The sequence below is a fragment of the Chamaea fasciata genome, unplaced genomic scaffold (assembly GCF_029207755.1).
Source record: "Chamaea fasciata isolate MVZ Bird 193981 ecotype frontalis unplaced genomic scaffold, bChaFas1.0.hap1 SCAF_18, whole genome shotgun sequence".
In the NCBI taxonomy this organism is placed as follows: domain Eukaryota; kingdom Metazoa; phylum Chordata; class Aves; order Passeriformes; family Sylviidae; genus Chamaea; species Chamaea fasciata.
In genome coordinates this window covers 9,200,458-9,228,332 of record NW_027094103.1, presented here as the reverse complement: position 1 = coordinate 9,228,332, position 27,875 = coordinate 9,200,458, and the positions used below count along the sequence as shown (strand labels likewise).

At 60.5% G+C, this 27,875-nt stretch overlaps 2 protein-coding genes across 3 annotated transcripts in view; both read left to right on the top strand.

Moving 5' to 3' along the window:
* SEZ6L (seizure related 6 homolog like) overlaps positions 1–15,095 on the top strand; it is a 36,253-nt gene extending 21,158 nt beyond the window's left edge. Inside the window, exons 2-17 of one of the 2 annotated variants that reach the window (XM_066199782.1) lie at positions 51–794; positions 1,435–1,568; positions 4,869–5,061; positions 5,573–5,758; positions 6,123–6,288; positions 7,299–7,465; positions 7,975–8,169; positions 8,255–8,393; positions 10,058–10,254; positions 11,380–11,574; positions 11,755–11,946; positions 12,183–12,377; positions 12,699–12,731; positions 12,856–12,967; positions 13,128–13,230; positions 13,509–15,095. In XM_066199782.1, coding sequence (XP_066055879.1) covers positions 51–794; positions 1,435–1,568; positions 4,869–5,061; positions 5,573–5,758; positions 6,123–6,288; positions 7,299–7,465; positions 7,975–8,169; positions 8,255–8,393; positions 10,058–10,254; positions 11,380–11,574; positions 11,755–11,946; positions 12,183–12,377; positions 12,699–12,731; positions 12,856–12,967; positions 13,128–13,230; positions 13,509–13,538 — 2,981 coding nt within the window. In that variant the 3' untranslated portion in view covers positions 13,539–15,095. Of the gene's footprint in view, positions 1–50; positions 795–1,434; positions 1,569–4,868; positions 5,062–5,572; positions 5,759–6,122; positions 6,289–7,298; positions 7,466–7,974; positions 8,170–8,254; positions 8,394–10,057; positions 10,255–11,379; positions 11,575–11,754; positions 11,947–12,182; positions 12,378–12,698; positions 12,732–12,852; positions 12,968–13,127; positions 13,231–13,508 lie in introns of both variants that reach the window. The other variant, XM_066199781.1, reaches the window with a different exon arrangement.
* A 3,768-nt stretch (positions 15,096–18,863) lies between these two features.
* On the top strand, positions 18,864–27,022 carry ASPHD2 (aspartate beta-hydroxylase domain containing 2). Its single transcript, XM_066199624.1, has 4 exons — positions 18,864–18,942; positions 21,336–22,398; positions 24,622–24,735; positions 25,605–27,022. Exons 2-4 carry the CDS (start codon positions 21,519–21,521, stop codon positions 25,712–25,714), a joined length of 1,104 nt encoding a protein of 367 aa, XP_066055721.1. The 5' UTR covers positions 18,864–18,942; positions 21,336–21,518; the 3' UTR covers positions 25,715–27,022.
* Positions 27,023–27,875: the final 853 nt, after the last annotated feature.

Sequence of the window (27,875 nt, the reverse complement as noted above, 5' to 3'; positions counted from 1 at the left end):
TCGTGCCCAGCTTTGCCCAAATCCCACTTTTCCCTGTTTTTTTTTTGCAGACAGCGGATCGGGGGCAGCGCTGGTGCCGGCCAGCCCGGAGCCTCTCGCTGCGGATGAGCCGGGGCAGAAGACGGGCGGTGGAGCCGCGGAGCTCGGGCACGGCACGGGTTTGACTGGTGCAGCTGAGGATTTTGGGCATGCCGTGGGTTCAGGCCCTGCAGTTGGGGAGCTTGGGAAGGGCACTGCCCTCAACCTCCTGCCGGCCCCAGAGGATGGTGCTGCGCCAGCGGAGGAGACAACACGACTCCTGCCCACGGCCACCGCTGCCCCCAGACCTGATGCCAAGCAAACTTCCCCTGTTAAGAAAAAGCCACCGACTCTAAAGCAAGTAAACACGGGAAGGAAGCATCCAAGGCTGAAGCCCACCCTGGCAGGGCCCCCTGGGACTGCCTCTCCAGCCAGCCCACGGAGCTCCAGGCTCCCCACGGCCGCCCCAGGGCTGCGGGTGCCAGCAGAGGACACGGAGCGGAGCCCCCCCGAGCTGCCCTGGGGGGACCAGGCCACCACCAGCCGCCCCACGCTGCAGATCTCCCCTTCCACCCTGCCCCCAGCTCTCCTCCAGCCCTTCCCTGACAGCACAGGGGATGTGAGAGAGGCTCCAACTGTGGCTCCTGCTGGTGCTGCCGTTATCCCAACAAACAGCGCGGAGAGGGATGTGCACGGCTCTGCGTCCGAGGAGAGCCAGGAAACCACCACGTCCACCATCATCACCACCACTGTCACAACCACAGAGCCCACCCCGGGTGAGCTGAGCTGAGCATGGGCACGGGGCTGTGGTGCTGGTGGGGAGCATGCCTGTGTTTAGCCAGCCCCCCCCAAAATCAGGCCAGCACCCGGGTCTGGGGGCTGCCTAAAATCTTCTGTTCTTCGTGTACTTTATGTTTGGAGGGATGAGACACTTGTCCAGTGAGGAAAGGAGAGCTGGGAGAGCTGGGAGAAGGCTCCAGGAAGAACTTAGAGCTCCTTCCAGTTGCTAAAGGGGTTTCAAGAGAACTGCAGAGGGAATTTAGACAAGTGCCTGGAGCATCAGGAGAAGGGGGAATGGCTTCCTACTGCCAGAGGGCAGGGCTGGATGGGAGACTGGGAAGAAATTTTTCCCTGTAATGGTGGTGAGGTCCTGGCACAGGGTGCCCAGAGAAGCTATGGCTGCCCCGGACCCCTGGAAGTGTTCAAGGCCAGGTTGGATGAGGCTTAGAGCACCCTGGTCTAGTGGAAGATGTTCCTGCCTATGGCAAGGGTTGGGTTTTAATGCCCCTTCCAACCCAAATCACTCTGGGATTCTGTAATTCCGTGGGACCACTAATGGGGCAGAGACTTGGGTGCAGGGTTTTGGGGTGTAGGAGGGAAGTGTCCTCAGTGTGACTCTGCTATGTGTCCCCTCAGTGCTCTGCAGCATGAGCTTCCATGACCCTGAGGGCTACATTGACTCCACGGATTACCCCCCTCTGCCCCTGCACGGGTACCTGCAGTGCACCTACAACGTCACCGTCTACACCGGCTACGGCGTCGAGCTCCAGGTGAGCCTGGAGGGGGGATCCCCACAGCCAGACCCACTGGGCACTGCAGAAAATGACCCCAAGCCTTGGGCACCCCTGCCCTGGGCACCTTCACTCGATAAAATACCCCTTTCCAGGGAAAAAAAAAATTAGATTTTTCTGAAGGCCTTGTAATAAATGAACTCTGTGAGGGAGCTGGAACATCCTGAATGTCAGCGATGATCAAACTCTTTAAATGTCACGCGATTAATTTAACCGAGAGGCGCTGGCAGCAGGTTGTTAAAAAGCCACTTGTTGGGAAGGGGCCACCAGCCCCCTGCCCTCTGCAGCCCCCATTTGCTGGGAGGGGTTTGGGTGGCTCGGAGGGTGCAGGAAGCCCAGGAGGGCAGCCCAGGTTCCTTCTCTGGCTGGTGCAAGTGCCCAGCAAATGCCCACCCGTCAGAGCAGGGGGTCTCACCCAGGCTGATTTGCACCATTGCACCATCAGCTCCCCCCAAAATGAGCATCCCTCAGCCTGGTGAAGCTGCAAGCAGAGCAGGGGCCTCTGCACATTCCAAAAACTCTCCAGGTCAAACCAGCCCAGGGTCTCCATGCTCCCTGCAATCCTTTCTTCTTGTGTTTTCTCCATGTCACCATTTGCACCCTCACTTTGAATTTGTGTGATTTAAAGTGTGCATTAAAAGGAGCAAGAGTTCCAGCAGGATTGTCCCCGCTGTCCCCAGGCAGGGGGTGGCCCCCAGGGCACAAGGCCACCGTGGCTGCCAGCCCTGTTGGGGAGGTTGCCTTGGGAGCAGCAGTGGTGCAGGGTGAGCACTGGAGAGTCTGAGCAGCTCAGCCACTTTTCCCTGGCAGTGGAAAAGTAACTGGACACAGCAACTGTCTCCTCAGATCCACGGGGTGCTAAAGACAGGCTGCTCTGCTGTAAATTCGCCTCTGTCCATAATCCATCAGGTGACACCACTCCTGACCTCACTCCGTTGCGAGCTGAGGTTTTAATGGAGCATAAAATTGGCCTCTCCACCCCCCCAAGCTTTGCATTTTGCTTTGCTGGTGCTTCGGAGCATTTCAGACAAATTAAATCACAACAGCAGGTCGGTGCTGGTGGAGCATGGCCCCATCTGCAGCTGGCCGTGCCCTGTGCTGCAGCACCACGGGCTCAGGGCTCGGAGGTGAATTCCAAAGGGAAGATGCTGGATAACCCGAGGTGTGGGGTATGGGGTCCCATTGGAGGGGTTTGGGTTTGATTCCCGGCTCCTGTAGCAGGGAAGTGCTGCCCCTTACCCTGGGAATCTCATTAAGGTCATCCACAGGAGCAGAGAGAAGCCCCTGGGACAGGACCCCCTGCAGGGGCTGTGGGACAGCCTGGTGGTGGCAGGAATGCCTGCAGGATAGTCCAGCCCGGCCCAAAACTGCTCCTGCAGGAGCCGTGCAGGAGGACACAGGGACCCTCCACTTCCTTTGGAGCCAGACCCTCATTCCCTGCAGGGGAAATCTGCCTTTGGGGAGGAGTGGGTACAAAGCCTGGATGTCAGGCACGGTCCTGGGAAAGGCTGGGAGCTGTGTGAGAGCTCAGGGTCCCTGCTGAGCCCACCGCCCCTCCCTGCACCCCTCACAGCATTCCAGGGAGAGCTGTGTCCCTGCCTGTGCCATGGCAGCCCTGGGAGCGGGGAGCAGCCAGCTCTCCGAACGCTTCACGGAATTATATTTATTTTTAAAATTCCTGAATCTTCTTGGCAGGAAATAGAATTTCCCTTAAGAGGTTTTCCAGTGGGTGAGTGAGCGAGGCTGGCAGCCCGACTCGAGGATCCCTCCTGCCTTCCCAAGGCTCTGGAGGAGCTGCTGTCGGTGCAGGCTGTGATTGAAGCCCGTGCTCCCAGCCCCTGGCAGGAGCTCGCACATATGGTCCCTCTCGCAGGGCTGACGGTGCCTGGCGCGGGGCCACGGCAGCGTCTGCACCCTCTGGTTCCTCCAGGCTCCTCTGGGAATGCCAGCCTGGTGCTGGCACAGGGAATGGCACTTGTGGTGACACCCCGCTCCCCTGGCTTTACCGAGGGGCGGCTGATGGTGGAGCAGAGTGTGTGTGTGTGTGTGTCCCGTGACACCCAGCACTGATCCTTCCCAGCATAGCTTCTTCCCTTCTGCAGAGCTCTGCCTGCTCCAGCTGCTCCCCTGAATCCCCTTCCCAGTTTCCTGGAGTGATTTGGCTCTGTGTCATGTGCGTGGTGCCACCAGCACTGGAGGGAGCCAGCTGGGGAACAGGTTTGACTTCAAGCGATTGCAGAACAAAATCTGTCAGGAACACCTTGGAAAAATTCTTCGCAGGGATCCAGACCCAGCTGGAGAAGCAAAGCTCTGTCCCAGTGGGAGCTGCGGGAAATCGTTGGCATCGTATGGAGCCCACTTGGATCCCCAGACTCCAAATAATTTGCCCAAATTACACTTAATTCGTCCCATTTATTAATAATGAGATCTGAGCCGTCCCACCAGCCACAGTGTGTGCTGGCCATGCTGGGGAGGAACATTTTCGGGACAGTATCTGGAAAAGAAGAAATGACCCAGGGCAGGCTGTGGGTCAGAACTGCACATGGCCCGTGCTACAGACAATGCTTTTTCCTGCCAGGACCCAGCTGGAAAAATAAGGCAAAATCAACTCCTCTTGGACTGAAACACAGGCTGGGGTGAACCCAGGCATGCTCTGAACCAGCCTGGGGATGACAATCCAGCTTTGCAGCGAGGAACGGGCTTTTCCAGGGATTTTCCTTCAGGAGCGGGCTCAGGATGTTGAGGGCTGAGGGTGACTCGGTGCAGTGCCCATGGAGCAGGGCACATCCCAGCCCTGTGTGCCAGGGGGAGGTGGGCACGGCAGTGACAACAGCCACCAATCCCTCCAGTCACAACATCGTCGGGAGCGCTCCCAATCACGGCTGGGCTGGTGCTAAATATAGAGCCCCGGGCCTCGCACACTCAGGGAAACAAACGGTCTGATGAGCATCTTTCTGCTGAAATATGAGCCCATTTATTAAGCTAAATGGACGTGAAATGTAAATGTGAGGTTACTGCTCAGCTATTTCCAAATAATAATTAAAGCCTTTTTGGAACCCACTCATTAGATGCACTTGCTGTGTGTGGCTCCCCAAGCGCTCTCCGGGCTGGGTGAGGGATCCTGGGGGAGGTTTCCTGGTGCACGGAGGTGGGTGGTGAGCACCAAACCCTGGTTTTGTTTGCAGCACAGTGATGCTCTGTGGGTCTGTGTGACAGGGCTGGGATGTGACGGGGCTGGGATGTGACCACTGAGGGCTCACAGGTCTCTGCTCCCCGCAGGTGAAGAGCGTGAACCTGTCAGACGGGGAGGTGCTGTCCATCCGTGGCGTGGACGGCGATGCCCTGGTGGTCTTGGCCAACCAGACCCTCCTGGTGGAAGGGCAGGTGATCCGCAGCCCCACCAACACCATCTCCGTCTACTTCCGCACCTTCCAGGACGACGTGGTGGGGACCTTCCAGCTCCACTACCAGGGTGGGTGTGCCCCCAGCGTGGGTAGGGGGGTTTGGGGTCAGTCCCTCTTGTCTGCAGGGTCAAACCAATGGGCTGTGCCCCCACAGATCAGCCACGTTCCTGTTTCACCACCTCCCTGTGCCCAGAGCATCGGCTGGGGTGGGTTGAGGTGTTGTGCCCAGGGTAGAGGTTTCAGTGTCCCTGATGTCCCCAGCCCCAGTGCTGGCTGTGCCTCTCACACCCGCCTTGCCCCGTTTCTGTCCCCGTGCAGCAGCTCCTCCTGCACACACTCACACTGCCAGTCTATTTTTTACCTCGAAGAGCTTTAAAAAATAAATGAGTTCCAGCAAATTATTTTTAAAATAGAAACTGGGTCTGGGCAAGAGCAGTAACAGGTGGGGGGAAGCAGCGGCAGCGGGGGGTTGGGGGTGCTCTGCTGCTGGTCTGTGTGACACGTGGGCACATCCAGCACGTCCCCACGGGGTGGCTGGGAGCAGCTGAGCCCTGAGCTCCCCATGTGTGCCTGTTCCAGTGTTTATGCTGAGCTGCAACTTCCCACGGAGACCTGACTTCGGGGACGTGACGGTGATGGATCTGCACTCGGGTGGCATTGCTCACTTCCACTGTCACCTGGGCTACGAGCTGCAGGGCCCCCGCATGCTGACCTGCATCAACGCATCCCGGCCCCACTGGAGCAGCCCCGAGCCCATCTGCTCAGGTACCTGCACATCCCAGCCCCAGAGGGGGAAAACTGGGCTCCACTGGGGAAAACATCAGTCCCTTTCTTTGCCCCATGAGAGGAGTGTGGTCCTGGGAGGGGGTGAGGGCAATGCCTGAGGAGCCACAGGTGGTCAGGCAGGGACAGCAGCATCTGTCCCCTCATTAGGCAGCAAAGGGAAAGGAAATAAGGATTTTATGTGTGTGTGTGAATATAAATATGCATTTGTCTGAGTATAAATATGCACAGACAGAACAAAGCAGAGGTTTGTGCACTGAGGACTCTGAGGAGAGCTGTGCAGAGGGGAAGCACAAATGCCACTGTCCCTGTGCCCATCCCAGCGGGGCTGTGCTCTGTGTTGCAGCTCCCTGTGGAGGGACAATCCACAATGCCACCATCGGCCGCGTGCTGTCCCCCAGCTACAGTGGGAACCAGTCTGGCAGCATGTACTGTGTGTGGGCCATCGGGGCCCCCCCGGGCCAGAAGCTGCACCTGCACTTTGAGAAGCTCCTGCTGACTGAGAAGGACAGGTGAGGAGCTGTTTCCCCACAGCCCTGGGACTGCAGAGAGCTTCCAGGGGGCTCCAGGGGTCTTCTTCTGCATGGGGTGGGGAGCAGGGCCATTTGCTGGGCACTGAATATAGAAAAAATGGAATTATTTGGGTTGGGAAAGCCCTCTGAAGTTATTGAGTTCAACTGTCCCCCAGCACTGCTAAGGCCACCACTAAATCATGTCTCCACATTTACATGACTGTGAAACCCCTCCAGGGGTGGGAACTCAACCACTGCCCCCAGCAGCCTGTTTCAATTCTTGTCAGCCCTTTTGGGGAAGAAATTTTCCCTGATATCCAGTCTAAACCTTCCCTGACACAAGCCATTTCCTCTCATCCTATGCCTTGTTCCCTAGGAGCAGAGCACTACCCTCCCTGGCTGCTCCCTCCTGGTCAGGGAGCTGTGCAGAGCCACGAGGTTCCCCCTGAGCCTCCTTTTCTCCAGGCTGAGCCCCTTCCCCAGCTCCTCAGCCACTCCTGGTGCTCCAGCCCCTTCCCCAGCTCTGTTCCCTTCCCTGGACACACTCCATGTCTCTCTGGAGAGAAAGGCCCAGAATATACCAAAACCTGGAAGCTCCCAGCTTGTCCCAGCTGCTCCACCTCACCCCCATTGTGTCTGGGTGTCGCTGTAGGACACAAAAGACTCCAAATATTTCAGAAGGTGAAGAGCATAAAAAAGAAGGCTTTATTTTCTAAATCCTTACTACCTTTTATAAGGTGTTCCCATACAGACTTAACATGATTGGTGTTTAGGAACGACACCTCTCTAATGCCATTGGTTAAACTAGAGAAACAGCAAAACACCAGCTGGACAAAGATTGTTTTGAGAAAGGATACTTGTTTACCAAGATCATTTTGAGAAAAAGCTTTCTTGAGAAATTTTCCCTTGGGAGAAGGTTAGCAGCTTCTAGCAGGCTAAAATCTCTCAGGCCCTCAGTCTGGGCGGGACTCAGGGACAGTCCCGTGTGACACTGTCCCGTGTCCCCGCAGGATGGTGGTGTACAGCGGGGACACCAACCGCTCGGCCGTGCTCTACGACTCCCTGCGTGCCGACAGCGTCCCCTTCGAGGGCGTCATCAGCGACGGCTCCTCCATCAGGATCGACTTCCTCGCCCAGGAGCCCTCGGCCACCACGGCCTTCAACATCCGCTTTGAAGGTACTGTGTCCCCATGCTGGGGACATGAGGGCAGGGCCCAGCTCGGCCAGGACACCCAGCCCCAGGGGGCGCGTACAGACACATGGCTGCAGGAAGGGTCCTGGCTGTCCCCAGGCTGGTGCCCCTATGTATCTCCCATTGTCATTTAAGTGGGGCCCACTGCAGGATCGGAGCCCTGTGGCCCTGAGCAGGCTCAGTAACACGCAGCAATCCCAGGGTGGATGGCTTGGCATGCCCAGCTTGGGAAACATGCAGTGCCCCGAGCACATCCCTGGTGCTGATCCACCGTGGGGGTGGGGTTTGGTTAGGCCTGCGTGGCTCGGAACAGATAAATTGTTGTTAATCCTAATTGCCTGTAAAACACTCCGTGGAAGAGGTCATCCATGCAGGTGGGGATGCAGGGGTCAAGTTCTCATGGGGACAGCAGCAGGGCCTGGGGGTCACCCAGGGAAGCTCAGCGAGAAGGGAGAAACTCCATGTCCCTATGGCTAACAAAGGATCTCTTCCAGCCTTTGAGCGGGGCCACTGCTACGAGCCCTACATCCAGAACGGGAACTTCACCACCTCCGACCCCACCTACAACCTGGGCACCACCGTGGAGTTCACCTGTGACCCCGGGCACTCCCTGGAGCAGGGCCCTGCTGTCATCGAGTGCATCAACATGAGGGACCCCTACTGGAACGACACGGAGCCGCTGTGCCGAGGTCAGTCCTGCCCGTGGGCGCTGCTGGGTGTGGGGTGAGCACTCCTGGGCCCCCCTTGAGTCCTCCCTACCCCTTGCCCCCACAGCCACCTGTGGAGGGGAGCTGACTGCCGTGGCTGGGGTGATCCTGTCCCCCAACTGGCCGGAGCCCTACACAGAGGGGGAGGATTGCATCTGGAGGATCCATGTGGGTGAGGAGAAGCGGCTCTTCCTGGACATCCAGCTGTGAGTAGCTCAGCTCAGTGTCTGTCTCTGCCCCAGCAGTGCTCGCTTCATTTTGCTGCAGTATCCTGCTCCCCTCGCCTCCACTGTGGAATCACAGAATCCCAGGACAGTTTGGGCAGGAGGGACCTTAAAGCTGATCTCCCGTGGGCAGGGACACCTTCCACTATCCCAGGTTCCTCCAAGGTCCTTCCAACCTGGCCTTGGACACTTCCAGTGATGGAGCAGCCACAGCTTCTCTGGGCAGCCTGTGCCAGGGCCTCACCACTTACAGGGAAGAGTCTTGCCATGTCCTGTTCTTCCCCTCAGAGCTTCCGTAATCCCCTTTGATGCACTTGGCACCCTGGGCAAGACTGAGTGGTGCTCCCTGAGTTCAAAGCACCGTTACACAATCCATGGCAGCAGATAATTGCCGCTCCAGTGGCTTTGGAATTCTCCACGGGGAGCCACAGCAGCACGTGGCCATCTGCTACTGGGGTGACACCCAGCACGTCAGAAGTTGGGTCATGTGGGGTTAGGAGAGCCTGGAGGCATCCATGAGATGGAAACAGCTCAATCTTTGGGCTGGATGTGAAATGCAGACACTGAGGGAGCAGAGCCACCCAGCAAGCCCAGGCTGAACATGCTGGGGTCAGAGGTGAGTGGGTTCCAATGCCAGGCTGAGAGCTTTTGGCATGGTAATGCTGCTGCTGCAGCAGGAGCCTCCTTTGATGCTATTTTGGGTTTTCAAGAGGAGGACATGTTTCAAGTAGAGGCTTAGAGTCATAAAGATTTTAAAGCTCCCCATAAAATCCCGAGTGGGAGCTCCCAGCACACCTCTCCCAGCTCTGTGGGTGCTTGGGCTGAGCAGAACTGGAGGCCAAGTGATTTGGAGTCATCAGGCATAAATGTCACTGAGAAAATCGTGTTTGACAGAAAGCAGAGATTTACTACAAATGTCAGCTTGCCATGGGGATTAGCTGGGCTCCCTCCAAGAACATTCCTAATAAAACGTTCGGGGATAAGCTCAGGCATCTCCTGTGTGGCTGGGAGTATCCTGGTGCTCTCCTCTGGCCGTCTTCCCCCCAGAGGAGGGGAGGAGAGCTGTCCCTGCCCCAGTCCCTTCTCTGCCACCCGGCAGCAGGGCACTGGTCCCGGCTGTGCTCCCAGCCCTGCGGAGCCCTGCTGGGGCGTGGACACGGCAGGACAGCGAGGGGGAAGGGGAGTCATTGCCCACCCTTGGGGTCGATGTGATCGTTCACCCACGCTGCCAGCCCCGGGCACCCAGAGAACCCTCCCGACACCAGAGCTGTGTGTCCCCCGGAGTGTGCATCCACCCCCTGCCCTTGGCCTTGGAGCGGGGGGAGAGCAGCGCTGCACCCCCAGCCGCTTCGGCTCCAGGGCAGCCGCATTCCCGGGCTGGACGGAGGCTGCAGCCATCCCTGCCCGGCGTCCCCGGCCGTCCCCGTCATCCGCGGGCCGCCACTGCGCTCTGGTGGCCGCGGGGACAAGCGCGGCTCTGCCGGGACCGGCACTTCCAAGCGCGGGGTCCCGGGAGCCACCGGCACCGCCCGCCCTCGAACCCCCCGAAGGGACGTGACCCGGAGAGAGGTCACCTGGCTGCCCCTTGAGCCCGTCCTGTCTGGGCTCCCGGCACACGCTGCTGTCTAACCAAACTCTCCTCTCAGCCTGAACATCACCAACAGCGACATTCTCACCATCTACGACGGGGACGAGCTCTCCGCCCGCATCCTGGGGCAGTACGTGGGCAGCAGCGGCCCCCAGAAGCTCTACTCCTCCAGCCCCGACCTCACCATCCAGTTCCACTCGGACCCTGCTGGCCTCATCTTTGGGAAGGGGCAGGGATTCATCATGAACTACATAGGTACGGGGAGCAGGGTGCTGGTGCGAGGATGTGACACACAGCCAGCCCAGACTGTCCAGCTGCAGGGTCTGGAAGCAGGGAGTCACTGAGGCACCAGCACCCCCTTCACATCCCACCCTGAACCTCCTGCAGAACCCCCAGCCCAGCTGCAGGTCTCTGGGTCAGTCACTTCTGAGGTGTCCCTGTATGTCTCCCCTCCTTCAGGCTGACAACAAGGTCCCTGTTAGCCCAGAGGTGTGGGCCACAGGGGAAGAAATTGCTGGAAATGGGGATACAGGATCCCCCCTGACCCTGTCAGGTGTGAGCTGATGGCAGGGGTGGTCACTGGAGCCAGTCACTGGGTGGGCTCCTGGGATGGATGTTCCCATCGCTGCCCCAGAGTGGCTCAGATTGCACCTGGAGATGTCTGTTGCATTGTCCTTCAGGGCAGCCGAGCCTGCCAGGCTGGGGCTGTGGGTGCCCACGGCAGGGACAAGGACTGGGAAGGGCATTCCATCCCCATGGCTGCCTGTGGCCTCTGGCTGCCTCTGCCCCACCCTGCTTCCCGTGCCAGGCTCCTTCCAGGCATGTTTTCCTTGCTCTGCTGTCAGCCCTGGCTATGAAAAACAGAGCGAGCTGCACTGCAGAGCACCTGGGAGGCTGCAGGGCCCTCCTCAGTTCTCTGCAGCACACGGGGCTGGGGAGAGCAGGACACAACCTCTCACCTGAGCAAACCAGCCTGGAGGAAGCAGGGAACAAATCCTCCCGTGAGCAAACCAGCTGTGCTGTGACCGTGGTGCTGGCACTTCTCCTGCACCCACAGCTGGAGCTGAGCTTGGTGTTCCCAGGTTATCCTGACCCCAGCACAGACACTGCCCCATTTTCACCAGCCCAGTCCTCTGCCTGCCTGTAGGGTCAGGGCTGGGGAGGCTTCAAAGAGCCCATGTTCCCCCCTGCTGCCCTTTCCCTGCGCCCAGGGGATGCTGCCCACAGCCCAGCTGTGCCATTTGCGGAGCACGGGGCTGGGGAGCTGTGGGGAGGGACAGGCCCTTAGGAAGAGCCGTGTGTCCAGCTGGGGTGGCTCTGGGGAGGGCTGTGACAGGGTCCTGCTGAGTGGGTGACAGCCAGAATTGCTCTTGGCCGCAGAGGTGTCCCGCAACGACTCCTGCTCTGACCTGCCCGAGATCCAGAACGGCTGGAAGACCACGTCACACACAGAGCTGGTGAGAGGGGCCAAGATCACCTACCAGTGTGACCCGGGCTATGACATCGTGGGCAGTGACACCCTCACCTGCCAGTGGGACCTCAGCTGGAGCAGCGACCCTCCTTTCTGTGAAAAGAGTAAGTGCCCCACAGGAAGGTGTTGCTGTCCCCGTCCCACACCCTGTAACAGCACCAGTCCCTCTCCGAGGGGCTCTGAGGGACTCCCAGCTCTGAGGGGCTCCCAAATCTGAGGTGCTCCCAGGTCTGAGGGACTCCCAGCTCCAAGGGGTTCCCCTCTCAGCCATCCTCTCTCCCCAGTTATGTACTGCACGGACCCGGGGGAGGTGGAGCACTCCACCCGCCTCATCTCGGACCCGGTGCTGCTGGTGGGCACCACCATCCAGTACACCTGCAACCCCGGCTTTGTGCTGGAGGGCAGCTCCCTGCTCACCTGCTACAGCCGCGAGACCGGGACCCCCATTTGGACCTCGCGGCTCCCGCACTGTGTCTGTAAGTCCGGGCAGTCTCTCCTGCTCCCCAACAGTCCACGTCCTCTCTGGGGGTCCTGAGTGGCACTTCCCTGCAGCCAAGACCCTGCCCAGCTGTGGGGGTGGTGCAGATCCTTGAGCTACCTGGGAGCAGAGTGGGGTGAGAGTTTGGGTGCTTCCACACTGCCCCCAGGCTCCTTCTCTCCCTCGGCAGCCCAAGCCCTGGGCTCACCCTGGGTGTGTTTCACTCCCTTTCAGCTGAGGAGTCGCTGGCCTGTGACAACCCAGGACTGCCAGAAAACGGGTACCAAATTCTTTATAAGCGCCTCTACCTGCCAGGAGAGTCCCTGACCTTCATGTGCTATGAGGGCTTTGAACTCATGGGGGAGGTGACCATCAAATGCATCCTGGGCCAGCCATCCCACTGGAGCGGCCCCCTGCCCATCTGCAAAGGTAACAGGGAAGGGGATGGGGGGCAAGGGGACAGCAAACACCTCTGTCCCCAACCTGGGACAGCCCAGGGGCCTTGGTCTGGCTGCATCCCCAGCTGCGAGCTGAACTCAGCTGAGACCTGGAGCTTCTCTGGGTCTGGGCTCTGCTCAGCCCAGCCTGCTCAGTCCTGGCCACAAGAGCTTATTAAAAACTGGGAGTTTGCAGTGTGGTTTGGGACTAAATGGGGCAGGGGATCCCAGGTTTGGGGTTCCCAGCAGGCAATAGCTGCCAGCACCCAGTGAAACCCAGCTACAGACCAGTAACTCTCCATCTCTCTTCCAGTGAACCAAGACAGCTTTGAACACGCTCTGGAAGGTGAGTGACGTGGGTTTCCTGGATGCACAGGATCCTGGAGGAGCCTGGGAGGAGGGGGAGAGGCGGAGAGGGGATCGCACGGTGCCTGCAAATACCAACATAATAGACCTTGTCCTTTCAGTAGCAGAAGCTGCTGCAGAGACGTCGCTCGAGGGGGGAAATATGGCCTTGGCCATCTTCATCCCGGTGCTGATCATCTCCCTGCTGCTGGGAGGAGCGTACATCTATCTCACCAGGTGGGGCTGCAGGGGCTGGCACAGAGCAGGGGGCACGGCCAGGGCTGGATCAGCCCCCTGGGAGTGCTCTGTGGTGCCCGGGGCGCTGGGAGGAGCCGGGATGAGGGGATGTGGAATCTGGAATCACTCCGTGCAGCCGTGACTCCGCCTCTCCCCGCAGGTGTCGGTACTACTCCAGCCTCCGCCTGCCCCTCATGTACTCGCACCCCTACAGCCAGATCACGGTAGAAACGGAGTTTGACAACCCGATTTATGAGACAGGGGTGAGTCCTGCTGTGCCTGTCCTCGCTAGGGACACTCCTGAGGGCCTTGGCTGGTTGGGCACGGGATGAGTCCAGGCAGGCTCTGCGGGAGCACTGAGCCATGGGGCACGAGTCCAGCCGTGTGGGTTGGGAGGCACAGCGGGCTGAGGGGTCCTGGCTGCCAGGGCATCACTCCCCCGGGAACATAACAACGCCCAGGATCTCTCTTGCTGCCTGGGAATGGGGAGGTGATCTTGAAATGCAGCTGCTGCCCTCAACTGGCTTTTCCTTGCTTGCAGGAAACACGAGAATACGAGGTTTCGATATAAGGACAGCGGTAAGAGAGTCTCCAGCAGCGAACTTAATGTGCTCTCATAGAACTTCCTCAGTAACTAATCCAGAGACCACGTGGAGTTTGGTTGGACCCCCGGACCTGCTGTTGTCTTTCCTTTTGCCTCTCTATTGAAGATTTTACTGTTTTCTTCACTGTATTTATTCTATTTAAACTGCGATAGGTGTGCTGCCCAGCCCTGGGCACAGGCAGCAGCGGGAGCCGGGGCAGAGCTGGGTCCTGGTGAGGCCAGGGGGGCACGGGGGGGGGGCACTGCTGTGTCCCCTTCCATGGCAGAATGTCCCCCTCCGTGGCGGAGCGTCCCTCGGCACTGCCCGCACAGACGCAAGGGGGGATTTTTTTGCGGTTCTGATGTTGTTAAAAATTAAAGATGTCTCCATTGCAAGAGCCTGCGGTTGATTGCTGGGAGCTGAGGTAGCGCAGGGTCCCCCCACAGGGTCCCATCCCGCAGCTCCCGGCTCCCCAAAGCGGGACCCTGCCCCGGGGGGCTCAGGGGGCACTGGCACAGGGATTGTCCTCGCTGCAGGGCTCAGGAGAGCTGCCAGCCAGGGAGCAGGGACGGCACACACGTGGTACGTGCTGCTTTCTTTTCCCACTTGGCTTTGGATGTGGAGATGCAGCAATCCAGGACTCCGGGGTGATGCTCTGTGGAGAAGCACCAACCAGTGCCAGCCAGCCGCCTGCCCAGCACAGCTGGGAGCCCTGGGAGCCACCCTGGGGTGAGCAGCGCTCCCAGCTGGTGCCTCTCTGCTCTCTGCCTGTTGTTCCTCTCCAGCAGCACTTCCCGACACCCCGCCAGGAACACCCCGAGCCGGCGTGGCCGGAGGTCGCTCTTTGCCCCCTGGCAGCATCTCAGGGTAAGCAGGATGGGCTGGGCTCCCTGGCTCCTGCTGCAGGAGGGGCCTGGGGCGGGTTGTGCTGCGCCGCCCACCCCGCACCTCCCGGATCCACACCCACAGCCGGGCAGGGGATGAAGGTGGAGGTGTTTGGAAGAAGAGGCAGGTGGGATGTGCGGAGGCTTCAGCGCAGGAGCTCTGTGGGGAGCAGAACAGGCAGAAATCAGCCCCTCAGTCCCACCCTTGCCGTCCCCTGCATTCCTTCACTGCATCAACCCTGCCAGAGCCACCCAGCGCTGGGGACACGGACCTCAAAGGGCCACCCTGTCCCTGCTGTACCCCAGCCAGCCCCTGGGGAGGGCAGCGAAGCCACCGCCACGTCCTTGGCTGCTGGTGTCCTTCTTTTGTCCTTGTAGAACAATCGGAAGCGCGGGAGGCTGGGTGAGCTCGGGGTGGTTGGTGCAGTTCTGCGGTGTACAGCTGAGATTTAGGGGTTTTCCTTTCCAAACAACGAATGTGTGTTTGTAATTTGTAACGGTTGAAAAGAAAAAAAAAAAGAGGAAAAAAAAAGAAAAAGAGAAAAAAAAATGTGCCAAAAAATGTACGAAGCATTTCATTTCCCTTCATACATGTCTGTTTTTATAAGAACAATGTGAAAATTGCTGGGATTAAATATTTTTGAACATGATAAAGTAGTTCCGTGGGAAGCTCTAGCGTTCCGTATAACCTCGATAACAATTGTTGTGTGTTTTTAAATGTCTGAAATCAGTTTGCAGAGACTCTGGCCGCAGGCTGCAGCCATGCGGGGCAGAGTGAGGGCCGGGCACTCTGCATGCCCTGCTGTGGGATGGTGGCCCAGTGCCACTGGCTTGGCTCTGAGTGCCTGGTCCTGCCTTGGTGCAGCCTCACAGTGCCCCCAGTTCCTGTGGGTTGGAGGCATCTGAGCCCTGCTGGGACATGCGGTGACCTGGCACGGCCCTGGGGACATCTCCCCTCTGTGGATCACCCCACAGGAGCCAGTGCTGACTCCCTCTCTGAACTCAGCATTGTCCCTTCCCGTGCCAGCCCAGCCCAGTGACGTCTCACAAAGTGGGTGGGGGTCTGGGTGCTGGCCCGAGGCACTGGGACCCCACTGGAGACCCTTGGCCATGTCACGGGGGGCACACAGAAAGTTTTGGGGAGCCCTGGTAACCCAACCCCATTGGGCAAGGGGTCTGTGGGGACCCATCCTGCCTGTGCCCTGCTCACCCATCAGCAGCCCAACAACCTGTGGCTGTCACCTGGCAGCTCCTATGGGAGCTGGGGCAGGGCAGCACCCCAAAACTACAGGGAAATCTTGGGGGGGGGGGGCAAAAGGGGGCTGCCTCACCTGCACTCGGCTGCATCCCACACGGAGCAGGCAGGCACAGCTTGGGAGGATCCCGGGCGTGGGTGGGAAAAGGGTGCCCCCCTCCTTCCCTGGGAGCCTCTCCGGGCTCAGCTGCTCTGATGGGGGCAGAAACGAGCCCCCACGAAGTTTTCCTCCAGTTGTGGGCAGGGCAAGGTCCTGCGAGGGGACCCCGGGTGCCTGCGGGACACCCTGAGCACGGCCCTGCCTGAGAGCGTGGTGGCAGCGTGGTGACTGTCACCTCGCCACGGAGCAGCGCCACCGGGACAGCCCAGCTGGAACAGCATTCCCTGATGCCAGCGGTCCCAAGTGTCCCTGGCAGCGGGGAGGGAGGGGGATGCTCAGCCCACCCCACACCCGGGGAAATGCCCGGCCGAGGAAACCTGGGGCCTCCCATCTGTCTAAGCACCCCCACGCCCAAAACAACGCAACAGCGCTGCCCTCCCCAAACGTGCTTTTAACCAAGGTTACATCGATAATGGCTTTGCTCAGCAGCTGCCAGGCTAATGCACAGGGGGCGAGGGAGCCAAGGCTCTGATGAAGAGCATTCCTGGGGGAGGGAGCTTGGGTTATTTTTGGACAGAGATTGCAAGAGAATTAAAATGAAGGGGAAGGAAAAAAAAAAAAAAAAAGCCCTTGATGCTGCCGTTCCTCCTCGGTGACGTAAAGCCGGAGCCAATCTCTGGCCTCAGGCGTTGTGCTGCGGATGGAGCTTTGTCTGGGCCCAGCAGCTTCGGCCACAACGGCCTCCCCCTGCCTGGGGCCGGGCAGGGGGCACAGCGGGGCAGCCACACGGCTCAGAGACCCCTGAGGTCAGGGATGGAGCAGCAGCGACCCCTTGATTCCTTGCAAGCTGCATCGGAGGCTGGTGAGGCAACAGCATCCCTGCCCGGCCCAGGTCAGGCACAGCATCCGTGTCCAGCCCAGAAGGCTGGGAAAAGCCCTGGGATGCACTTGGCACAGCTCTGCCAGCGACACCCTGGCAGGAGCCCAGTCTCTGGGCAGCCTCCTGGCTCCAGTGGTTCCTTCTCCCTTTTCCTGAGATGTGCTCCTGGGGCAGACACTGCCAGTGTCCTCCCCTCAGCTGTTGCCAAAACTGTGCTTGTGTTCTGCCAGGGCTGGGATTTCCTGGAATGTTTAGGCTGGAGCTGGGACAGTGCTCCTGGAGGGGCCCTCCCTGTGCTGAGGAATCACAGAATCATGGAATCATTGGTTTGGGTTGGAAAGGACCTTTAAAGCCTATCCAGTTCCACCCCCTTGCCATGGGCAGGGACACTTTCCACTATCCCAGGTTGCTCCCAGCCCTGTCCTACCTGGCCTTGAACACTTTCAGGGATGGAGTAGCCACAGCTTCTCTGGGCACCCTGTGCCAGGGCCTCACCACACTCCTAGAGAAGAATTTATTTTCAATATGCCATCTAAACCTCTTCTCAGCTTCAAGCCAGTCCTCCTTGTCCTGTTGCTCCACACCCTCACCCAAAGTCCCTCTCCGGAACCCTGCCAGAAATCCAGGCTGATCTACAGGGAAGAGATGAGTGGTAGAGCTGGGGAGCAGGGGCTGGTCCAGAGGCAGCAGAGAGCTCAGAAGGCAGAGGAGAAAGGAGGGGAGAGCCCAGAGCCTGTGAGTGCTGACAGAAGGATGCGCTGTCTGCCAGGAGCAGGAGCTGTGGCTGAGGCTGGGGGCCTGGGAAGGAGCAGGGTGGAAAAAACTCCTGTTCCTTTCACCCTGCAACACACAATGCTGGTGGGGCCCTGCAGCAGCACACTGGGCTGGGGAATGTGCTGGTGGGAGCAGGGGGAAGAGGCAGGAGCAGGCAGGAGGCAAAAAAATGTGCCAGGGTAGGAAACAAAGCACGTTTTAGGACTGCCAGGGATGAAGCTGCTCAGAGGAAGCACACACACACACGAGAGGCTGTGCAGGACAGCTCTGCTTCCACTTCCAGAGCCCAGCCTGAGCAGTGCCAGGGGAGGATGCGTGGGCAACGGATGGCAAAATCTGCAAAATAAGGCAGGGCTTTCCTTGTGCCAGGGGCAGTGGCACAGGTCCCACACGGCTCCACAGGGCAGGGCGGGCCAGCACGGCCAGGGCTCTGCTTGGACTCGGGATCTGCCTGCGGGCAGCTCAGCTCAGCCCCTCACCCGGCACCTGGGCAATGGAGGAGGGAGGGCCGGAGCACCGGATCCCCTGGGGCTCCCGGCACTGACAACATCGGCCATGGGGAACAGGAAATGGGCTGGGGAGGAAAAAGGCAAGCAGGAGGACTCACAACAGTTTCTCCACTAGCACTTAAGAGTTGTAAAGGGACGCTCCGACCTGGGAACAGTCTCCCCCCATCCCTGGCTCTGCAGCACACCCTCCCATCCTCGCTGAGGCATTTCCTGGCTGCCTGCATCGTGGGCATTGCCTCGCTGGGAGCTCCTGTCCCCTGCATGCCAGATGCATTTATTCTTGGATACAAGCAACCCCTGCAGCCCGAGGGCTGCAGCACAAGGGGCCGGAATCCCCGGAGCCAGTACCCCCTGCTCTCTGAACCCCTGTGTTCCTGCATCCCTGGAGCCAGAATCCTGCACATCCCAACTGCTGCATCCCTAACAGCCTGTGTCCCTGGAGCCAGTCCCCATTCCCTTGGTGGCTGCATCCCTGCGTGCTCCCACCCCTGGGACCAGCATCCCCAGAGTGCTGCAGCCCCCGGCGCCTAAATCCTTGGAGTCACTGTCCCTGCGCGTCCCGCTGCACCCCCGGTGCCCCCGCACCTCCCGCGCCGCCGCCGCCACCCAACCCCCGCGTCCCCGGGACCGTGTCCCCGCATCCCGGGGGTGCCCGCTGCCGGGATGGGCGCTCCCTTGGGGACCATCGCCCCCTCCATCCCCGGGACCCCTCCCGAGTGCCGCAACCCCGCGGCTCCCCCGCCCCTCCGGGCCCCTCCCGGCGGCGCGGGGCGGGAGCGCGGGGCGGGGGCGGGCGCGGCGCGGGGCGGGCGCGGGGGCGGGCGGGCTGTGCGGGGCCGGGGCCGCAGCTGCCGCCCGGCGCGGTCCCGGCGGGGGCGGCGCGGCCCCTCCTGCCCGGGCTGCTGGGAGTTGTGGTCCGCGGCGGCGGCGGAGCGGCGCGGAGGGAGCGCGGCCCCGCACGGCCCCGCACGGCCCGGCGCGGGCGGCAGGTCGGTACCGCAGCGCTCCGCAGCGCATCGCGGGGGGGCCGCGGGGGCGCGGGGCGGCAGCGGGGCCCGCGGAGGGGGCGCAGCCCGAACCCCATCCCCAGCCCCCCGGCCGGGGTCGGGGCTCGGCTTCGGGCGGGCGGCACGGCCGCGCCGGGTGACAGCGCGGCGGCAGGTGCCACCGGCGTGCCGGGTGATGGGATATCGGCACGGCCGTGCCATTGCCGCGCCGGGTGATGCGGCCACACCGGTGACACCCGCTGACGCCGCCACGCCGAGTGACACCGTCACACTGGGTGAGAGCAGCGCGTGGGGTGACACTTACTCTGGTGGCACCGGCGGGGTGGCGTGCTCAGGAGAGGGTGAAGGGAGCGCTGCTCTGGTTCCGGAGTGGCAGCCGGCATCCCGCCTCACCCCAAGGCTCCTGCTCCTCGTGCTGCTCCCTAAGGCGACACCAGCCGTGTGGAGCCGAGGACATCCCCGCCACGCGTCCCCGTCACTGCAGGCCCACGGCCCGGGGACCCTGGCCGGGCTGAGTGGAATCCGCTGCCTCCAGGAGATGCCGGGGCCACCACGGAGCCACCGAGATGCAACTTTGTGCTGCATCGAAGCCTCTGCCTTCCTTATGTAACACAGCTGCTGCTGGCACGGTGCTCGCTTCCACGTCCTGCACAACTTCAGTGCAACGTGGAATCGATCTCCGCTCCCTGGAATGGCTCTGCCATTGTCATTAGCTGAGGAGCCTTTTCTGGGATCTCAGGCCAGGGGTGCTGGATGTGACCTGTCTCAGTGCAGGGCTGTAGCTGGGAGGTGACAGCACCCACTGGGTGCCTCACACGGCCGCAGCCACGCGGTGTGTGTGTCCCATGGGAGCAGTGCCAGTGTTTGGGGCCCTGCCCCAGCACTGGCACAGCCCTTGTGGAGGTGGGTTTGGTCAGGTTTGCAGTGGGGTGTCTGTGCTGGCAGCTCCTGGGCTGGTCCCACAGAGACTGTGCCCAGAGAACCCCAGGGCTCTGCAGCACGGGGCTCGCTGGGGTCAGGCAGGCAGCATGTGGGCATGGGGGATTGGATTTCTTGCTTTTCTGATGGTTTGCCCTGATCTGAGGTGTTGCCTGCATCCCTGGGGCAGTACTGGGGCCGTGTTTTTGCTGTGCCACCCTTGCAGGGTGTGACTTTGACCTGGGGACCCCGAGGCTGTTGGACCTCCCAGCTCTGTTCCCTCTGTGCCTTCGTGTTACCATCGGCTCTGACTGAGCGTGGCTGCTGTGCCTGAGCAGTTCCCCTTGTAGGGCAGGAGCCACCCAGGGTGAGGAATGCACATCACCCAGGGCTCTGCTCCTTCCCTGACATGCTCCAGTCCTGCAGGGTGCATGGGGGTTGTGCCAGCCTCGGGGGACACCCCTGGGACCTACTCTGTGGTTGCACCCCAGGAAGCGAGGCCTGGGCGGGAGAAGCGGGAGTGTCTGGAGGGATGCCAGCAGTGGAGATGGAGGAAAGTTATCTTGAGATTCCCGGGAGGCTGTGACATGCCACGTGGACTGCAGATCCCAGGATGGGGCACGCAGACAGCATGCTACAAGGAAATAGGGTGGAGGGAGTTCGGGTGTGTGGGTGTTCCTCCCCAGGGTGTGACACTGCCTGAATCCCAGGTCTCCTGCCCTGCAGCACGGTCCCTGCTGTAGGGTCAGATCCCATCTGCAGCCCATCTCTATCACCATTGATAAGGAAATGCACGTTGAGAGGCTGCAGGACCTTGGCAGGAAGGGCTGGAGAGGGTTTGGATGGCTTCCCTGGCTCATAATCCCATCCTGCTACTTAGAGTCAGTGCTCTTACTGATGAGCTGGTGAAATCAAACAAGCCAGCCTGACCTGCCCCTGTTGCCACCATCTCGACCTGCTCCCGTGGCCATGTGCTGGCCCTGTGGCCATGTGCTGGCTGAGCTCTGGGCTCTCCCACAGCTCAGTCTCTGGAGGGAGAATCACTTCAGAGCCGTCAGATGGAGGGGATAAGCTGATGTGCCGCCAGATAGGGCAGTGAAGTGTTTACTCTTGGTGTATACTCACTTAGCAGCCAGATTTCAGACACGATAAGGCAGCAACTTAGGAGAGAAGCTGTAGGACGAGCAGCAGGGGAGATGGTCACTGGGGCTGTGGGAGATGGGGTCTGGGTCTCCCCACTGCCTTTTATTTGGGTATTTGTGGAAGATGCTGTTGGGAGCGCTGTGGGATTTACTCAGCACGGGCTGATGTTGGACTCCTTATCCACCATCCCCTCCCTGAGAGCCAGTGCCCCACAGAGTCCCAGCACACAGCTCCGGCTGTGTCCTGTGCACTGACCCCAGCAGGGACCCCATGGGGCAGCCCTCTCCCTAACACCTCTGGGTTTCTCTCCCCAGAACCTCCCTCCAGCACGGCCTTTCAGGATGATGGGCCCAGAAGCACCGATGGGGACCCTCCAGCCACGTGGCTGCTGACCCAGGGGTGCTGCCGGGCCCCGCTGCCAATGCAGAGCTCCCGGGAGCACAGGGCAGAGCCGCCGCCCATGGCAGCCCCTTCCTGCCGCGCCCCGGCCCGACTGCATGGTGTGGGTGCCCCTGAGCCCCACGAGCAGTGACCTCCGGGCCCCGCTGCGTGCTCCCTGCACCACCACCATGTCTTTGGAGTGGCTGATGGACTGGAGCTGGTCCCTGGACGGACTCCGGGATTTCATCGCCACCGGCATCCAGTCTTTCCGTGACTGCGACGCCACGGCCCTGGTGGCCGTCGCCTGCCTGCTGGTCCTCTTTGTGTGGTACTGCTACCACGTGGGACGGGAGCAGCCCCGTGCCTACACCACAGTGAACGCGCTGATGCAGAGCGCCGAGGCCAACGGGGTGCAGAACGGGTTTGTGTACTGCCAGTCGCCCGAGTGTGTGCGCTGCTCGCACCACGACGGCCTCAACCAGAAACTCTACCACAACCTGCAGGAGTACGCCAAGCGCTACTCCTGGTCCGGCATGGGCAGGATCCACAAGGGCATCCGTGAGCAGGGCCGCTACCTCAACAGCCGGCCCTCCATCCAGAAGCCAGAAGTCTTCTTCCTGCCTGACTTGCCCACCACGCCCTACTTCTCCCGGGACACTCAAAAGCACGATGTGGAGTTGCTGGAGCGCAACTTCCAGACCATCCTGTGCGAGTTTGAGACCCTGTACAAGGCGTTCTCAAACTGCAGCCTCCCGCAAGGATGGAAAATGAACAGCACGCCCAGCGGGGAGTGGTTCACCTTCTACCTGGTGAACCAGGGCATGTGCGTGCCCAGGAACTGCCGGAGATGCCCACGGACGTACCGCTTGCTCGGGAGCCTCCGCACCTGCATTGGCAACAATGTCTTTGGGAACGCCTGCATCTCTGTGCTGAGCCCGGGCACCGTCATCGCCGAGCACTACGGGCCCACCAACATCCGCATCCGCTGCCACCTTGGTGAGTGTCCAGCACCGTGGTTCCTGTGTCGGGAGGGTGCAGAGGGCTGTGGCCATGCAGGGGTGCAGGAGCCCCAAAAAAGGCTCTGGTACCCCATGCGCTTGGGGCTCAGACACCTGCTGTGCTTTGGCCTGAGGGAGGTTTTGGGGGCTTTGGTGGTGCTGGCCTCCTGAGGAGAGGCTGCTGCTCAGTCCCTGGGTAGCTGACACCACCAGGGTCTCCACATCAGCAGCAGGAGTGTTTCACCTCCTCCTGCTGATCCTGGCCATGGACTCTTGCTAGTGTGTGATACAGGGTTGATTTTACATAGGGGTCTCTGAACATCCCCCTCTCTGCAGGCAGGTCCCTGTCCCATCCCAGGATGTGGGGCAGCCTGGGGCCCTGCTCCAGGACGGTGTTGTGCCACTGACAACTCCCCTTTCCTGCAATCTCGGGTGCTCTGCATGGGACATGGGTGAACAGGAGCAGAGATGCTGCTTTGGGGTTTGCAAAGCTGCAAGTGAGAGCGGGGGGGTGGTCCTGGGGTGTCTCCTGCAGTAGGTCAGGCGCCGGGTTGGTGGCACCGTGCTCCCCGCTCGGCGGGCAGGGACGGGGAGAGCCCACGCGGCACAGATGGCCGGGCTGGCACCGCACCGACCGTGCCGGGGGAGGCACCGCACGGGCCCGGCTGGCAAGCACCAACCGCGCCTGTTCAGCCAACAGCTCGGGTAAACACACCCAGGCAGCGCTGGCCATTTGTTTGGAATGGGAATCGTTTTCAGAGCTGATCCCGGGAGATGCTGGGCAGCTGGGACCTGCCCTTGCTGGTGCCAGGAGGAAGCCTGTCACTGACCCCTCTCTCTGGGGCGTTTGGGGGATGTGCTCCTCTCCTGAGGGGCTGGGAGGAACCAGTGATGTCTGAGTGGGCTCAGGTGAGCACAGCTGGAGCACACATGCTCTGGGCAGAGGAATGATGTGGGTCATTCACTTGTCCTTCTGCTGGGACTCTGCACTGGGCCCAGGGAACACTGGCACCCCTACCTTGGTGTTGGGAATGCAGCTCTTGCTGTGCCCAGGGCATGGATGTGTTTAAGACACAACCTGCCCTTTCAGGCAGCTGGATCTGCAAAGCCAGCACTGCCATCAGTGGGGCGAGTCACTCCGAGGATTTACTCCAGGCACAGGCAGTATCCATGGGCCAGGGCAGCATCCTGAGGGTGTGGGTGGGATGGAAGGTCTGCAAGCTGCTCCCTCCCCACAACCCCCAGCAGCTCAGCTTCCCTGTTCCAGCATCTCCAGCTGAGGTTGTTGTGCAGGGAAATGGCTTTGGGTTTTGCAGCCTTTGAAACAGCAGCTTTGTAGTCCCAGCTTTGCCGGGCAGCTGGGAGTCCCTGCTGCGCTCACTGGGTTTGGCATCGCTCTTGGATCCGTCCTGCTCATTTGCTGCATCGTTACCGTTCGGGAGCCACGTGAGCCCTGACCCCTTTCTCTGCCACGGCCGCATCTTCGGGGCAGGATGGCTCTGCAGCAGCTCCAGCATCCCCAGCACTGCCAGGGGCGACAGTCCTGGTGCAGGAGGTGACGGGATCAACTCCCGTCAAACTGCCTTGGCTTGTGCTGGTATTTTAGGAAAAGACCCATTTTATTTCTATGATTGTCCTTCATGTGGCCCTCACAGAGCTGCTTCCCTTTGAGGGTTTTGTGACCCACCTGGATTTCTGTCCTTGCAGCCCTGTGGGTCACCCTGAGGCAGCACCTTGGGTGGGGACCAAAGGTCAGGGCAGGTCCATGGGGAGCTTGTGACAGAGCCACAGTTGAGCCCATTTTCCAGCCCCAGTACAATTCCTGCTTCCCTAGCCTTGCCTGGGGCAGGGTCATTGCTGCAGGGCTAGAGGAAGGAGCAGGAAGGATCTGCCTTTGGTCCTGAAGTTGGAAAATATCCCAGGAGCCTGGCTCCCTGTGCACACCTCGGGGCCATGGGCTCTGGGGACTGGGAAGCTGTTCCAAATATGAAAGCAGTGCCTGCCGTTCTGAGCTTGTTGGGGATGGTGAAAGGGCAGGAGGGAGCAGACAGGGAGTGGGCAGGGGCTGAGCTGCTCCAGGCTGGGGGTTCAGGTCACTCCCTGCGGGGGAACATCCCCTCAGCAGCAGCGTGGGGCTCACACAGAGCTCAGTTTGCTCCCTGCTGCCCCACCACAGGGAACCCAGCCTGACCCTCCCTATCCTCTCTCTTTGTGCCTGAAGGTCTGAAGACGCCCAGCAACTGCGAACTGGTGGTGGGGGGCGAGCCCCAGTGCTGGGCTGAGGGCCGGTGCCTGCTCTTCGACGACTCCTTCCTGCACACGGCGTTCCACGAAGGTGAGTTCAGTGTGTGGCGCTGTGTGGTGTCCCCTCTCGTGTCAGGGACTGGGGACAAGTTGGGGGTGCCCAGTCCCCTCTCCTGGCCCAGCAGGGCTGGATTCTCTGTGTCCTGTGGGGCTCAGGTTTCTGCTGCCCTGGCCTGCCCCAGGTGGGAGCAACCCTTGTCCCTGGCATGGCAAGGCTCCCCATGACCACTCTCCCTCTGCCTCAGGGTGCTGGGGTGTCCTGGCACGGCCCTGGAGCCCCCTCAGCCAGCCCATGGCTTGCTCATGGTGCTGTCACAGCACCCTCAGCCCAGCCTGGTGACCCTCTCCCTGCTGTAGCAGCTCAGCTTCCTTCCTTGCCGAGCTCTGCAGGGCAGCTCTGGCTGTGATGCCATGGCCTCGGCCTCCTGTGGCCCTGTTGCAGCTCGGTGTTGACGTGCCAGCGGCGCCTTTGTCTCCCAGGCTGGGGAACAGCCTCACGCCCTCTGGATTGTTCCTCCCTCCACCGCTGACTGACGGAGGCTGTTCCGCTCCAGCTCTCCCGGATTACCCGGCATTAGTCGCCTGTGGCATAAAAGCATCAGGCAGAGCTGCTCGACACAGGGGAGTGTGCGGGGAGAGCGGGAGAACAAAAGCTGTTGCTTCCACATCGAACCTGCTGTGGGATCGGGAAGCACAGCTCCATGCAGGGCCAGGGAGGCTGGAGTGGCGCAGCAGCCATTCCCTGCACAGATCCAGGATGCAGCTGCAAGGAGGCCCTGCCTCAGGAATCCTCCGTGTGCCTGGCAGGGAGGAGCCTGCCCCGTGGTCCTGAGTTCCCAGTAAGCAGCCTTTACTGGGGTTGTCCCTCCTCACCCTCGCCCTGCGTTTCTGTCCCCCCAGGTGCCCCGGAGGAAGGTCCCCGCGTGGTGTTCATGGTGGACCTGTGGCATCCCAACGTGGCGGCGGCCGAGCGCCAAGCCCTCGACTTCATCTTCGCACCGGGACGATGACGGCGCTGCCCGGCCTGGTGGGTTTAGGGCAGCTCGGCCGAGGCCTGTCCCGGCGCAGGGCCTCGGTGCTCCCTCCCGGGGGGTCTTGTAAATGGAAACTGTGACGTGTATCCGCGCCCATCTCCTTCCTCCATCGTTGGCTTCAGGGATTCTTTTCCAAGCGCCGGCGCCTCGGCCCCACCGGGGCTCGCTGCCCCTCCCTGCTCCTTCGTGTTCTGTTGCTACTGTGTTTTGCGGTGTTCAGAAGTAGAGTAACAAACCCAAGGGTGCTCGTTTGAATGTAATGTAAAATTTTTCTCGTGGTCATCAAAGGAACAGCACACACGCGCCATAACAGCCAACCAGCCTGCCCTGCCCGGATGGACGGACAGACGGACACTGGGGGCTGCCATGGGCACTGTGCTCCCCCCAGGCTGGGTCAGATGGGGCGGGCAGGGCACAGCTCTGCCCACAAAGAGCCCTCCTGGGGCTCCTGCTTCCTTCTCCATGTGCCCTCAGAAACCCCTTTTGTCACCCAGGCAGGGAGCAGAGTCCACCGCCAGCCCAGCAAGGCAGGAGCCCCGACCTCCACCCTGCTGAGGGAACAGCACACACAGTCGTGCTCTTCAGTCTGACCAAGGGTGTTAGCAATTGCCCAAATCCCTTCCTTTGCTCTATCTGCAACCCTCAGTTCTCCCAGCTCCAGATGGGAGGCCCTGCAGGGGCAGGGATGCTTTTTGGGAACAGAGAATGGGGGTTTTGTCTGTCCGTAGGAAGAAAGGAGGTCACCATTCCTTCTGCTGCTCCATCTTCTCCTTTCCTCGAGCCAGGGCAGGCACACGCAGCAGCAGCTCCTATGGACCTGACACCACCACAGGAGAGGCTCCCAAGGGGGGTTAATTCTACAGCCTGAGCAATGAGCTCCCACCCTGGGGTCCTGCCCACCCAGGGACCACCACGCTTTTCCTGAAGTCCCCCAGCACCAGGGTCTGTTTGGGGTCTGGGGGCTGGTTTAAAACACCCGCCCCCAAAGCACAGTGTGTGGTGGATGCTCACAGCTCTGCTCTGCCCAAGAGGGACCAGCCCTGTCCCCCAACAACTTCTTTACAGACTTTTCAGTGATTCGATTGCAAGACAAGGCAGAGATTTCAAGTACATCTGAGATATTTTTTACACCCGTCTTGTTACAGACTACCTGAAGTGCATGATTTCTACACGCATTGGCTACCTGGACACAGGCCCTGGGGAAGCAGGCTGGCTCTGTCCGAAGGTTGGTAACATTCATACAGTGGATAAGCAAAGATTATCAATAAACAGTTGTGCTGAAAACAGAAAGGGCTTTGCCTGCTGCTCTAACGACTCCAGGGTCAAGCAAACACCGTGGGGTTGGGTCCTGCTTATCCAGCTGCTGGTGGGAAGAAGTGGCCTGGAAAGAGCAGGAGCTGCAGGGTGGGAGAGGGCACGGGCCTGTTTGCCAGTGATACAGTGAGTGAGGGTAGAGCTCTAAAATACCTAATCCATGGAAACTCTGTCCTGACCAGTTACAGCCTCCCAGGCCTGCATTTGGCCAGGTTGGATGGAGCCCTGAGCAGCCTGGTCTAGTGGATGAGTTCTTGCCCACGGCAGGGACTTGCAAATGGATATTTGAGGTCCTTTCCAACCCAAACCATTCTGGAATTCTGTGATGTCAGTGGAGCCCAGGCTGCCAAGGAGCACAGGGAGCATCTCCCCCAGCCTGCCGGTGGGGGACAGCTGTGGGTTCCAGCCCCACTGCCTGGCCCAGGGCAGCAGAGACCGTCCCCACCCACCCCCAGGGGCAGCTGCAGGCCCAAAGCTCCTCGGGCCCCACAGAAGCCATCAGCCTTACCAGAGCATCCACAAACCATTTCAGGAATTGCTTCCAGCTGCCTGCACGGATGCATCAAAGGCAGCAGCTTCCCAGGAGCAGCTCCAGGGCAGAGGGTGCTGCTCAAATCCCCCCCCCCCCCAACTGCCTGAAAACCAATGCCTCACCCCCTGTAGCACAAAGCCAGCTTGGCAGGGCAGAAATTGCTCCCCAAAGCCCTTCCCTGGCAGCACTCAGAAAGGCCCAGCAGCTCCTCATCCCCTGATGCTCAAAATGCCCCACTTTAAAGCATTCTTTTCAGCACAGGCATCACCCTGTGGGCCAGGAGCTCTCTGT